Source organism: Heptranchias perlo, chromosome 2, assembly GCF_035084215.1.
Source record: "Heptranchias perlo isolate sHepPer1 chromosome 2, sHepPer1.hap1, whole genome shotgun sequence".
Classification (NCBI taxonomy): Eukaryota; Metazoa; Chordata; class Chondrichthyes; order Hexanchiformes; family Hexanchidae; genus Heptranchias; species Heptranchias perlo.
The window spans coordinates 93,307,140-93,319,917 of record NC_090326.1 but is presented as its reverse complement, the minus strand read 5'-3'; the positions used below and the strand labels follow the sequence as shown (position 1 = coordinate 93,319,917).

At 38.8% G+C, this 12,778-nt stretch overlaps 1 protein-coding gene across 4 annotated transcripts in view; it reads right to left on the bottom strand.

Moving 5' to 3' along the window:
* Positions 1–12,778, bottom strand: part of pdk4 (pyruvate dehydrogenase kinase, isozyme 4) — an 85,197-nt gene that overhangs the window by 17,258 nt on the left and 55,161 nt on the right. For 2 of the 4 annotated variants that reach the window (XR_010966987.1, XR_010966985.1), the window contains exons 11-12: positions 10,959–11,205; positions 5,715–5,817 (exon numbers count right to left, since the gene is read on the bottom strand). Coding sequence is in view for 1 of the 4 variants with exons in the window: in XM_068004265.1 (XP_067860366.1) it covers positions 11,062–11,205 (144 nt within the window). In the remaining 3 variants the exon portion in view is untranslated. Of the gene's footprint in view, positions 1–5,714; positions 5,818–7,581; positions 11,206–12,778 lie in introns of those variants that run through there. The other 2 variants (XR_010966986.1, XM_068004265.1) reach the window with 2 other exon arrangements.

Genomic DNA, 12,778 nt, shown 5'->3' with positions numbered 1-12,778 from the left:
GCTCTGATATTCAATCAGATCATGGCTAATCTTCAACCTCAACTCCACTTTCCTGCCCGTTCCCATATCCCTTGATTCCCCTAGAGTCCAAAAATGTATCTATCTCAGCCTTGAATTTACTCAATGACTGAGCGTCCACAGCCCTCTGTGGTGGAGAATTCCAAAGATTCACAACCATCTGAGTGAAGAAATGCCTCTTTATCTCAGCCTTAAATGGCTGACCCCTTATCCTGTGACTATACCCTCTAGTTCTAGATGCTCCAGCCAAGGGAAACAACCTCTCAGCCTCTACCCTATCAAGCCCCCTCAGAATCTTATATGTTTCAATGAGATCACCTCTCATTCTTCTAAACGCCAGAGAGTGTAGGCCCATTCTACTCAATCCCTCCTTATAGGACAACCCTCTCATCCCAGGAAATAATTTAGTGAACCTTCGTTGCACCGCCTCGAAGGCAAGTATATCATTCCTTAGATAAGGAGACCAAAACTGTACGTGGTACTCCAGGTGAGGTCTCATCAAAGCCCTGTACAATTGTAGTAAGACTTCCTTACTCTTGTACTCTAACCCCCTTGCAATAAAGGCCAACATGCCATTTGCCTTCCTAATTGCTTGCTATCTGTTTGTGTTTCTTGTACCAGGATACCCAAGTCTCTCTGGACACCAACATTTAATAGTTACTCACCATTTTAAAAATATTCTGTTTTTCTATTCTTCCTACCAAAATGAATAACCTCACATTTCCCCACATTTTACTCCATCTGTCACCTTCTTGTCCACTCACTTAACCTGTCTATATCCCTTTGCATACTCTTTGTGTCCTCCTCACAGCTTACTTTCCCACCTAACTTTGTATTGTCAGCAAACTTGGATACATTACTCTCGGTCCCTTCATCCAAGTCATTAACATAGATTGTAAATAGCTGGGGCCCAAGCACCGATCCTTGCGGTACCCCACAAGTTATAGCCTGCCAACCTGAAAATGACTTATTTATCCCTACTCTCTGTTTTCTGTCCGTTAACCAATCCTCTATCCATGTTAATCTGTTATCCCCACCCCATGAGTCCTTATCTTGCGTAACAACCTTTTATGTGGCACCTTATCGAATGCCTTTTGAAAATCCAAATATACCACATTCACTGATTCCCCTTTATCTACCCTGCTAGTTACATCCTCAAAAAACTCTAATAAATTTGTCAAACATGATTTCCCTTTCATAAAACCATGTTGACTCTACCTAACCATATTGTGATGTTCTAAGTGCCCTGTTACCAATTCCTTAATAATGGAATCCAGAATTTTCCTGATGACTGATGTCAGGCTAACTGGCCTGTAGTTCCCTGTTTTCTCTCTCCCTCCTTTCTTGAATAGTGGGGTTACATTTGCTACCTTCCAATCCACTGGGACCATTCTAGAATCTAGGGAATTTTGGAAGATCATAACCAATGCATCCACTATCTCTGCAGCCACCTCTTTTGGAACCCTTGGATGGAGGCCATCAGGTCCAGGGGATTTATCAACTTTTAGTCTCATTAGTTTCTCAAGTACTTTTTCTCTACTGATAATAATTACTTTAAGTTCCTTACTCCCATTAGCCCCTTGGTTCCCCATTATTTCTGGTATACTTTTTGTGTCTTCTACTGTGAAGACAGATATAAAATATTTGTTGAACGCATCTGCCATTTCCTGATTCCTCATTATAAATTCTCCTGTCTCAGCCTCTAGGGTTCAACAATTACTTTTGCTACTCTCTTCCTTTTACATACTTGTAGAAGCTCTTACAATCCATTTTTATATTTCTTGCTAGTTTACTTTCATATTCTTTTATCAATTTTTTGGGCGTCCTTTGCTGGTTTCTAAAACTCTCCCAATCCTCAGGCTTACTACTCTTCTTGGCAACATTTGTAGGCCTGTTCTTTTAATCTAATACTCTCCTTAACTTCTTTAGTTAGCCACGGGAGGATCACTTTTCCTGTGGAGTTTTAATTTCTCAATGGAATGTATATTTGTTGAGAATATTGAAATATTTCTTTAAATGTTTACCATTGCTTTTCAACTGTCATACCCTTTAATTTAACTTCCTAATCTACCTTAGCCAACTCACCTCTCATACCTATATAATTGACTTTATTTAAGTTTAAGACTCTAGTTTTGACTTAAGTATGTCACTCTCAAAATCAACGTGAAATTCTATCATATTACGATCGCTCTTCCCCAGAGGATCCTTTATTGTGAATTACTAATTAATCCCGTCTCATTACACAATACAAGATCTAAAACAGTCTGTTCCCTGGTTGGTTCCATGACTTATTGCTTTAGGAAACCGTCTCGAATGCATTCCGTGAATTCGTCCTCCAAACTGCCTTTGCCAATTTGTTTTGTCCAATCTATATGAAAATTAAAGTTCCCCATGCTTACTGAATTACCTTTGTTACAAGCTCCTATTATTTCATGATTAATACTCTGTCCAACATATAGTTACTATTAGGGGGCCTATAAACTACTCCCACCAGTGTTTTCTGCCCCTTGTTATTTCTTATTTCCACCCATACTGATTCTATTTCCTGATCTTCCGAGCCAAGATCCTTTCTAAACACTGTCCTTATGTCATCCTTTATTATTAGTACTACATCCCTTTCTTTTCCATTTTGCCCTATTTTCTAAATCTCATGTACCCTGGAATATTTAGTTCCCAACCTTAGTCACTTTGCAACCATGTCTCTGTAATGGTTATTAGGTCAAACCCATTTATCTCTATTTGTGAAATTAATTCATCTATCTTTTTATAAATGTTCTGGGCATTCAGATAAAGAGCCTTTAATTTTGACTTTTTACCATTTTTTCCTGCTTTGACCTTACTTGTTGATGCTTTATTATTGGCAAACTCTCTGTCCCTTCCTGCCACACTATGGTTATCTTTACCCAAATCACTACACTGCTCTGTAGCTTGACTATTCTCATTAGATTTCTAAATTTCCCCTCACCTGACCCCTCCCCCACCTTTTTAGTTTAAAGCCCTATCTACAGCCTTAGTTATTCATTTCACCAGGACACTGGTCCCAGCCCGGTTTAAGTGGAGCCTGTCCCAATGGAACAGCTCCCTCTTTCCCCAGTATTGGTGCCAGTGCCCCATGAATCGAAACCCCTGTCTCCCACACCACTCTTTGAGCCACGCATTTTACTCTGATCTGTTTGTTCCTATGCCAATTTGCACATGACTCAGGTAGTAATCCAGAGATTATTACCTTTGCGGTTCTGCTTATTAATTTGGACCCTAGCTCCTCAAACTGTCTCAGTAGAACCCCATTCCTAGTTCTACCTATGTTGTTGGTTCCTACGTGGTCCACGACAACTGAATCCTTCTCCTCATGCTTCAGGTTCATTTCCAGCTGTGAGGAGATATCCTTAACTCTGGCACCAGGCAGGCAACACAGCCTTCGGGACTCTCGGTCACGGCTGCAGAGAACAGTATCTATCCCTCTGACTATACTATCCCCCATCACCACCACATTCCTTTTAACTTCCCCCACATGAATGGCCTCCTGCACCACAGTGCTGTGGTCAGTTTGCCCTTCTTCCCTGCGGTCGTTGCTCTTATGCAAGCAGGTAGCAAGTACCTCATACCTGTCGGTCAAGGTCAAGGGCTGAGGCTCCTCCATCACTACATCCTGGGTCCCCATACCTGCCTGACTCGCAGTCACACCCTCCTGTCCCTGACTACTGACTAACTCTAAACTACTACTTAACCTAAGGGGTGTGACTGCCTCCTGGATCAAAGTGTCCAGATAACTCTCCTCCTCCCGGATGCTGAAGTTCCTCGAGCTGCAGACACTTACTGTAGATGTGTTTGCTGGGGATCACGCTGCTCTCCACAAACTCCCACATGCTGCCATCGCTTGTCGAACCAGAATTTATTTATTTACTTTATTAGAGTTTTTAATCTCTTGCTATTCTTAGTTTTATTAACTAATTAATTGATGTAGTTTAAGTTATTGATTTAAGCTCTTAGTTAAACCCCTGCCCTAACTTAAAGAGAAAAAAAACCCAGTAATACTCACCGACCAATCACCTACCTGGTGTCCTGTGACCTTTCAATTTCTGCCTGTGGTGAGTTGACTCCAACTGTCCTCCATAAACATCAGCTCACCCAAAACTCTGCTGCCCACATCCTATCCCGCACTAATTCTTGCTCACCCATCATCCCTGTGCTTGCTGACGCACATTGGTTCCCGGCTCCCCAACACATCAAATTTAAAATTCTCACCCTCATATATAAATCCCTTTATGCCCCCCCACCCCTTAATCCTCCAGCCCTACAACTCTCAGAGAACTTTGATTTCCTCTGACACTGGCCTCTTGTGCATCCCTTCTTCCCTTCGCCTCAACATTGCCGGCTGTGCCTTCAGTCGTCTAGGCCCCACGCTCTGGAATTCCCTCCTTAAACCTCTTCGCCTCTCCATCTCCTCTCCTCCTTTAAGACGCTCTTTAAAACACACCTCTTTCACCAAGTTTTTGGTCACCCCTTCCTAATATCTCCTTTTTTGGCTCAGTATCGAGTTTTGTCTGATTACACGTCTGTGAAGCACATGGCACATTTTTCTACATTAAAGGCATTATATAAATACAAGTTGTTGTTGATGTTGTTGTCTTGTGATTACAGTTTAACCGTCCTCCCTGGGCCATTCCCTTTTTTTAACATTTCAGCTCATGCACTTACGAGTAACATTATAGTTATAATGCTACTGCGATGCCATGAGTAGCTTTATTATTGTAACATTAAGTATACACGTTTTGAAAAATCTAAATAAAATTATATATTTTAATAACATTATTTTTACTCTGTTGTCTTTTTTCCAATTCTCTCTTTCTTCTATATTTACTTTTAAATTTTATTTTATATTACTTTCTGACATACCATATATTTAAAGTTTTATTTTATATTAATTTTTACTTATTTAATCCAAATGTATATTTTTTTTGACCTGATTCTGTAACAGGGATTCACACCTCTGAAATTCTAACTCTGGCTGGCTGAAAAATAGTTCCAAAGACTTGGATCCCAGCCATTTGAGAGCACTTAACATAAATATTTGACCTGATCATATCGTTGGAGTGAGCAGGTCAGACTCTGATCTCGTTTTGGGCTGCCTTTCACAAGTACAAAGTGCCTGACAAGACAACTCATCAGCAGCCCGTGGGAATGGGACACCCAATGAGTTATCTTGGTGCAATTCCCAAAGGTTAATTTTTTAGAAATTCCTGCTTCCACTTACATTATCTATCCTTTAAGTATTGTAAAGATCAGTATCATGACCTTTTCTCCAGTGAAAGCAAATTTAATTCTATCAGCCTATCCTCATAAATTGATGTTCTGCATCCATTAATCTCTTCTGTGAACTCTCCATCAGAACAATGCTTTTTTAAAGGGAAGGAGGGATAAGTGTCTATATTTGGGCTGTTAGGTGCACATTGCTTTGAGCAGTTATGTGCCAGTAAGCAGATTGACTTACCACCCAATCAGAACATTTGTATTCCCATACACAACTTAATTCTCTACTGACTGTAAACTGCAAGGTCTTAAAGTTAAAAGTTCATCTAATCTAGAACTCCAATATGAGTCCTTTAAAAAAATGTTCTCCTAAGCATGCTGTACAAGTTTAAGTAATTCGGTGTTTGGTTGAGGTTATGTTGTCAAACTTAATGCTTTCGGCTTACCCTTGGCACTTTCATTTGCTGGATTTTCCAACCAGTGCTGCAGAGGGCAGTAAATCTCTATCATCTGCTTGATTCACAATCTTCATTTGAAAATTTTTAAAATCTGAAACTCAAATATTTGAGAAAATTCAGAAAGTAATTTGATGAATTGGAATATGAATATATTTATTAGCTACCAAAACAATCATTGCAATAACTCATACTTCATTAAAAATAAAGAGATTTATATGTCAAATAGATTGGCTAATGTGTCAGTAGAAAGGACCTCTGATTTGTTTTCAGTTGGAAGGAGGGCAATTACTTAGGCTAGATTGATTCCTGGGGTGAGAGGGTTGTGCTTTGAAGAGAGAGCGAGTAGAATGGGCCTCTATTCTCTGGAATTTAGAAGAATGAGAGGCGATCTCATTGAAATGTATAACATTCTTACAGGGCTTGACAGACGAGATGCTGAGAGGGTGTTTCCCCTAGCCGGGGAGTCTAGAACTAGGGGGCATAGTCTCAGGATAAGGGGTCGGCCATTTAGGACTGAGGCGAGGAGGAATTTCTTCACTCAGAGGGTGGTTAATCTTTGGAATTCTCTACCTCAGAGGCTGTGGATGCTCAGTCATTGAGTATATTCAAGGCAGAGATCGATAGATTTTTGGACTCAAAGGGAATCAAGGAATATGGGGATTGGGCGGGAAAGTGAAGTTGAGGTCGAAGATCAGCCATGATCTTAATAAAATGGCAGAGCAGGCTTGAAGGGCTGCATGGCCTGCTCCTGGTCCTATTTCTTATGTTCTTAAACTTTTATTTTCTTACATGGGAGTATGGTCTCCACAGCATACCTTTTCTTAATTTTTAAAAAATATATATATAAAAAAAATAGCTAACCTAGTATAACTTATCTAACTGGTTCGATTTCTCTTCAGGTCACTATCCCATGCACCGTGCGAAGGAATAGAGACAGGCAGGAATGTTCAGCTGTAACCTGCTCATGCACTTAGATTAAAAATAGGTGGCTAGAAGGTGTGCTACTTTGCTTTAGGTTATTTGGCAAAAGAAACTAAATATTAATATATATTTAAATAAGAGCAAAAATACTTGCATATATAATTCCATGTCATATCAAAGTATCTTACACAATGAAATTAATATTGAATTCAATGACTGTTGTTATGCAAGCAGATGACATTTAATGTAGATAAATGTAATGTTATGCAGGTAGGTGGAGCTGATGTCAACATGTGTATACCATACAGGATTGTGGACTGAAATCTATTGAGCAGGAAAGAGACCTAAGTGTTATATTACATGAGTTTCCAAATGTTCACGACCGGTGCACAAGGCCACAGTAAAAAGAGAGTATTAGGATATACTGGTAGGACGATCCAATATTTTTTAAAAAGTACCACTGTCTTTGTTAGGCATCATCTAAAACATGGTGCCCCGTTTTGGTTCCCTCACACGATGGGTGATGTAAGGGCCCTGGAAAAGGTCAGAGGGCCATCAGATTGATACCTAGTTTAAAAGCCCTTAGTTACCACAATAGGATTAGAGAGCTAGATTTTTTGAGTCTCAAAAAACATAGACTTTGGGGAGAACTGATTGAGGTATTAAAATAATGAAGGGACCAGACTGTCAATGTGGATAGACTATTTGAATTGGATAGGTTGGGGAAAACCAGGAGACATGCTTATAAGTTACATAAGCAAAGAATTAGCTTAGATGAGTTATTGACCTTTGGAACAAGTTGCCAGCGTGAGTTTGTTGGAATGGCCGTGGATTTCCCCCCCCTCCACCTCTTCCTTCCTCTCCCCCTCCTCCCCCCACCCCCCAACCCCACCCTTCCCTCCCCATCAGAAAGGAATTCTCTGGACAAAGTTAGCATTGTGCAGCCGAGTTTAATGTTTCTTGCCCAGATACTTTCCCTCAGAGCTATGGGCCATGAATTAGTTGTTGATGTGACAGACTATGGTTGTGTTCAGTCCACTCCTTACATTTGTCAAAGTTCAATTCTGTTGTGTGTCAGGTGCTGTAGGGCATGTCCCATGAGCCTTGGTACCAACACTAAGATCTTTTCATATGGTCTCCCAATGCCTTTGGAAAAGGAGTCAGTCGCTGATACTGGTGACCTTCAACTGAAGTCCAGGGAAGATTTTGATACTTATCAAAATGTTTAAAAAAAACTTTACAGATAAAATAAATTGTAGGAAAGACAATGAAATACCAATAAATAATTTAAATTGTTGCGATAAACATTCCAAAGAGCTGCTGCTGTCTACAAGAGAAAAGAAGTAAAAGATGCACCTAGAATGAGGGATGATGGGGTAGATTTTAAGAATTAATGCTTCCAGCACAGAACTTCGTATCACAGGATTGGATGCCAGGAATTCAAGCCTGGAGGTGAGCAGGCCTTCCACAATTTTCTGTCCATTAATTTTATCCGGATGTGCTGATCTCTGGGCCTGAATTCCTGATATGTATCAGGAACTCTAATTCATAACATCTATGCCATATACAGGTGTCAAATGGTGGGGAGAAAGGAGGAGGAAAGAAATTACCTGGTTGATCCATGAGCAAAATTTATAAAAGGACAATGTGCCCAGGTGCTTTTCTCCCAAGTTGCTCTTGAAGCATGGATGTTGAACAAATCAGTAATACCAACTTCTTTTTTGTGAATTAGCATTAGGCACTTTAGTTATTCCGTAAGATTTTTTGTGCAAAGAAAAATATATTTTGATGTTAATTAATTTTTAATGAGTTATCACCATCTGTTTTCAGAAAATACACTACAAGAAATTGAAAATAAATAGGGTATCTCAAAGCTGCACAGGATTGTTTTGATTTGAAATGCTACTTCCAGAAGGCTCTGTGGTTTAGTTTATCTGCCAGGGCATTCCATTAGTGGAATAGGAGTAATGACATTCATGTGGGAAAGGCTATACAAACACTTTTATCAAGCTCTTCAGCTCAATTTACGTTGTGCAGAGGACACGCTATTCCGTTAGGCTTCTTGCCAAGAATCAATTCTAATTACACAGAATCAGATGCAGGTAGCCAGGAATATAAAAGCAGGTGCTAGAAAGGTCAGCAAAATTACAGCCACCACTGAAGGCATGAAGTATTGATGTAAAAACCCATCTAACAGCTCCACTTTCCATTTCCTTTTCAGGCTGTTAACATTAATACATTTTCTGTTCCTATTTGTAGCTCCTGTATATAATTACAATTTATTTTATGCACGAGTCAAATTAAACAAAATGTAACTTTGTTGTTAACAGCATACACAGTGAGAAATTCACTGGATTACTACAACCACAAGTTGTAATTGATAAAACAAAAACGGTCTTAAAGTACAAAATTCAATTTGAAAAAAATTAAACTGACCATTTAATTATGAGACAGAAGATTAAAATTAATACTTAAATGCTTTAAAAAAAGTTCAATACTATTTGCTATCATCCTGAAATTATACCACCATCAACATGGTGTAGACAGCCACAGTGTATAATTGTAAAAAAAATCCACATAACCCAATTAGAGGTCAGAGGTAGCTGTTGCAATGCATTGCTCCTCTCTTCATGTAGCTTAAATCAGTATGAAATGCAAGCACTATTAAAAACAGAAGTACAATGTGATAAGGTTATTTGTCTGACAACAAATGGTATTTAACATTCCAACAGGCTGCAAAAGTTTAAATCCATGTATTTGAATATTCAAAAAAAAAAAAGGAGATTTTCATTTCAGTACCAAATAATCCCTTTGTTCTGAAAGGCTGCTCACATTGTTCTAACCTCAATTATCACATCTCAATAATTATGCACAAAGTTAATACAAAACTATTTCAAATATTAAAGTAAACAGTCTATTTGCATCTTGATTTCACAGATTCAGCATTGGCTTGATAAATAGGCTCCAACAGATTATTGCCCTGGAACTTCTATATTCTGCATCCCAGTATGTGCAAGATATACTGGCAGATTTACAGCCAGATGCTCAATCTTCCACAGTTCACTTAAGAGTAAAGCTTAACATAATTTTACAACTAATTGCTAGATACCACTTTTAATACTGGTAACTGACAGAACCAGACAAATGCAGTCACTTATACTTTGCACTGGTGTCCAAAAAGTGGGATGGAGGTGAAAGCTAAATTCAACTACAGCGAAAAAAAAAACTTAAGCTGATAATTTTCCTAGTTTGTCACCTTTCACCTATGCCCCCACCCCTAGCTCCCCACCAAAAAAATGCAATAAACTGCCTCATCTGCAAGACTCCCGTATGCCACAAATCACTATTTTCCCCCCTTCAATTACATTTTTTTTTGACTTGGAACCCTGAAAGACCTTTCTTCCCATGCCAAAAAAAGAGGCCTGTATGTTGAACCCTTGGCCAAGAGTGAAACAATGCTATGTACTGGAAAGCACAGATTGCACCTCAGAAAACAACGTCCCAACGTGCTTTACAAATTAAGTATTTTTGAAGATGTAATGTAGGAAATGCAGCTACCAATTTGCACACAGCAAGATCCCACACAGCAAATAGATAAATGACCAAATAATACTTTTTTAGTGATGTTGAGTGATGGATATATATATTGGCCAGGACATTGGGGCAAACTCCCCTGCTTTTCTTCGAAATAGTGCCATTTCGAAATAGTCACCCGAGTGTGCAGATAGGGCCTCGATTTAGCGTCACATCCGAAAAACAGCACTTCTGACAGCGCAGCGCTCCCTCAGTACTGTACCGAAATGTCAGAATAGATTATGTGCTTAAGTCTCTGGATGTTGGGTGATGAGTGCTGACTGAGGGGACTGGTGACACTAAATTATATTCTGGTTTATATTTACCCTGAAAGAAAGTATTACCATCTGCAAAATCAACTAAGGGTCCAAAAGCTTAGTTCTAGCCCACTGATTCAACAGGATACAGGTTCAAGCCTGGAACTCCCACAATGGCAATTTTCCAGTATCAGTCAGGCAGACAAACAAACACAATACAGTCAAAGGATTAAATAACTGCCAGTCTACATATGTTGGCCTTACTTCCCCCTCCCAATCTCGTTCTGTAAATGAATCATTCATTTCACATATTGCTGTTACCTTTTGTCTGGTAAATACTAGCTAATTCATTAACTCAAATGCAGTTTCTATGTACTTAGATGACGACAACAATATAAACTCCATTCAATATGGTGTGTATGTTTGAATACTTTATACAAGTCTACACAGTCCATAGTTCACCACCAGTTCATTACCACACCTTGTGTGATTTTCTTTGGCAGTCTGCTTCTATCCAGAAGGATCACAGATTGATTGTGAATATTGCTTAATCCAGCTTGAACCGTCCACTTTAACATCTTGCTTCAAGTGTGATGATTGAGCTTAGCCAGGTTCTTGGGCTCACTGCTGGGAATGCACCAGTCATCTGCTTCAGTACTACTTTTGTAATGTTTCCAAGCGGACTTATTGAAAACAGGCAATCTCTCCACTGAATCTGTAGATAAAGCCTATTAAAATAATTTTTAAAGTAAAAATGATATGCAAAGGTTTCTCAAAATTTAAAACATTCAAACTAATATATCACATAAGCCGCTATAGTTTTTCAGTGTCCACAAGAATCCTTTAAAAAAAGAATAAGAGTTTGTACTGGTGACTGAACAAAACAAAAATGTTACGTAATCTAAGACAGAAGTATGACTGGTATTTTTTAATGTGATCCCTAAATTAAGATGTCATTTGGGTTGTGCACAGAATAGTTAACACTGTAGATAAACACTAGGAAATTGTGGCCAAATTAGAGTGGAAAGTAATATAGTAACACAGTTCTCAGAGTTTCAAAAAAGAAAATATATTTTAGCACTTTTCTCCAATTAACTGATGTCAGGCACATAATCAAATCACATCATTCATGGGACAAGGGAAACCTGAGTATAGGATACATTTCCAACACTTCCATACCCTAATCGAGTCTATATTTTTTCAGTGATATTTTTCTTATTAAAAGCTTGGAATCAATTTTTGTGCTTGAATGGAACATGTTACATTTCAGCATTCAGTGGCAGCATCAAGCATTCCCAGCTGTGGAGTAAATAAAACTCTCTAGACTCTGCTCCAACCCTAAAACAGCACTGCCTACTGCATGCCCAAGGCACTTTCTCCATTTCCCACTACTCTCCTTGGACTTGTTTAAGATTGGCAAGATTGCCAATAAATGTCAAATTAAAGCAGTTTTGTCCTGCAGGCCCCCTAGAAACTGGATTGAGATTGCTGAAATTTATTTCACAAAAGGACCCTTACAGCCAACAGACGGAGAAACAGAGGAGACTTTCTCTCCATCAGTCTGCGCTGGATTTGTACCTCGGTCCCAGAGGTGAAAGACCACTATCTAACCCATTACCCAACGCAGTTCCCCATTTTTCAGTTTTTAATAGGAACCTAACTTTGGGATCTTTAATAAAAAAATTATACAATGTTGCAGTTAACACAACCTGATAAAAGGTTACATCATGAAAAAGAAAATACAGAATTTAACCCACATACTTAAACAGAATGGAGTTACTTTCCCACAGACCACTAGCAGTTTGGAAACTCTATACAGCAGTGCACTCATTCAAAAGATACAAGAGGAAGGCTTGCCTCACTGCAACTGAGCTTTCTGTTATATCAATACTATTAAATTGGCTTAGGTCATACAGCACACACAAAAAATCCAACTTAATAAGAAGCAATAAAATGTGAAAAAGCTATGGGTTACTTATCGTAGTGAAATTCTAAAACTAACAAAATAAAGGCAATAGAAGGGGCGAGTGAATTTGGCCACATCCTTGCCAATATATTCAGGGAATCTTCAGAAACAGAGAAGTGGACCCTGAGATTTGGAAATTATCTAACAGAACACCAATCTTTAAAAAGTGGCACAGGGACAACCCAGGAAACTACAGGCTAGTAAGCTTAACACCTATTGTAGGTAAATTATTAGAAGTTATTCTGAAAAAGGTAATATCATGCTGAATCATCTAGATAGATATGATTATGGTAAGATGGGATTTGCATGGATTTATGGTAAAGAGGTCTTGCCTA